Here is a 778-nt window from a genome sequence, read left to right as displayed (position 1 = left end):
GGAGCTGCTTTAGCTTTGGGAGCCTCAACTTCTTTAGCTTCGGGAACCTGAGATTCTTTAGCGTTGGGCACAGGAGCTGCTTCAGCTTTGGGAGCTGGAGCTTCTTCAGCTTTGGGAGCTGGAGCTTCTTTGGCTTTGGGAGCCAGAGGTTCTTTAGTTTTGGGAGTCGGAGCTGCTTCAGCTTTGGGAGCCTGAGGTTCTTTGGCTTTGGGAACCGGAGCTTCTTCATCTTTGGGAGCCTGAGGTTCTTTGGCTTTGAAAGCTGGAGCTGCTTCGGCTTTGGGAGCCTGAGCATCTTTGGCTTTGGGAGCCGGAGCTTCTTTAGCTTTGGGAGCCTGAGCTTCTTTGGCTTTGGGAGCCGGAGCTTCTTTAGCTTTGGGAGCCTGAGCTTCTTTGGCTTTGGGAGCCGGAGCTTCTTTAGCTTTGGCAGCCTGAGCATCTTTGGCTTTGGGAGTCGGAGCTGCTTCAGCTTTGGGAGCCTGAGCTTCTTTAGCTTTGGTTGCTGGAGCTTCTTTAGCTTTGGAAGCTGGAGCTGCTTTAGCTTTGGGCGCCGGATTTTCTGCAGCTATAGGAGCTGGAGCTTCTTCACCTTTGGGAATCGGAGCTGCTTCGGCTTTGGGAGTCAGAGCTGCTTCATTTTTGGGAGCCTGAGCTGCTTTAACTTTGGGAACCAGAGCTTCTTCACCTTTCGGAGCCAGAGCTGCTTCACCTTTGGGAGTCGGAGCTGCTTCCCCTTTGGGAGCCTGAGGTTCTTTGGCTTTGAAAGCTGGAGCTGCTT

General features: G+C 53.1%; 1 protein-coding gene across 1 annotated transcript in view; it reads right to left on the bottom strand.

Moving 5' to 3' along the window:
- LOC105825163 (nascent polypeptide-associated complex subunit alpha, muscle-specific form-like) overlaps positions 1-778 on the bottom strand; it is a 10,517-nt gene that overhangs the window by 4,311 nt on the left and 5,428 nt on the right. The window contains 1 exon segment of the mRNA XM_012662859.1: positions 30-772. Within this exon segment, the coding sequence (XP_012518313.1) occupies positions 30-772 (743 nt within the window).

This window comes from Propithecus coquereli, unplaced genomic scaffold (assembly GCF_000956105.1).
Source record: "Propithecus coquereli isolate 6110/MARCELLA unplaced genomic scaffold, Pcoq_1.0 Scaffold786, whole genome shotgun sequence".
In the NCBI taxonomy this organism is placed as follows: Eukaryota; Metazoa; Chordata; class Mammalia; order Primates; family Indriidae; genus Propithecus; species Propithecus coquereli.
Note: the sequence above shows the minus strand (reverse complement) of the source record. Positions and strands in the feature narration are given on the sequence as shown.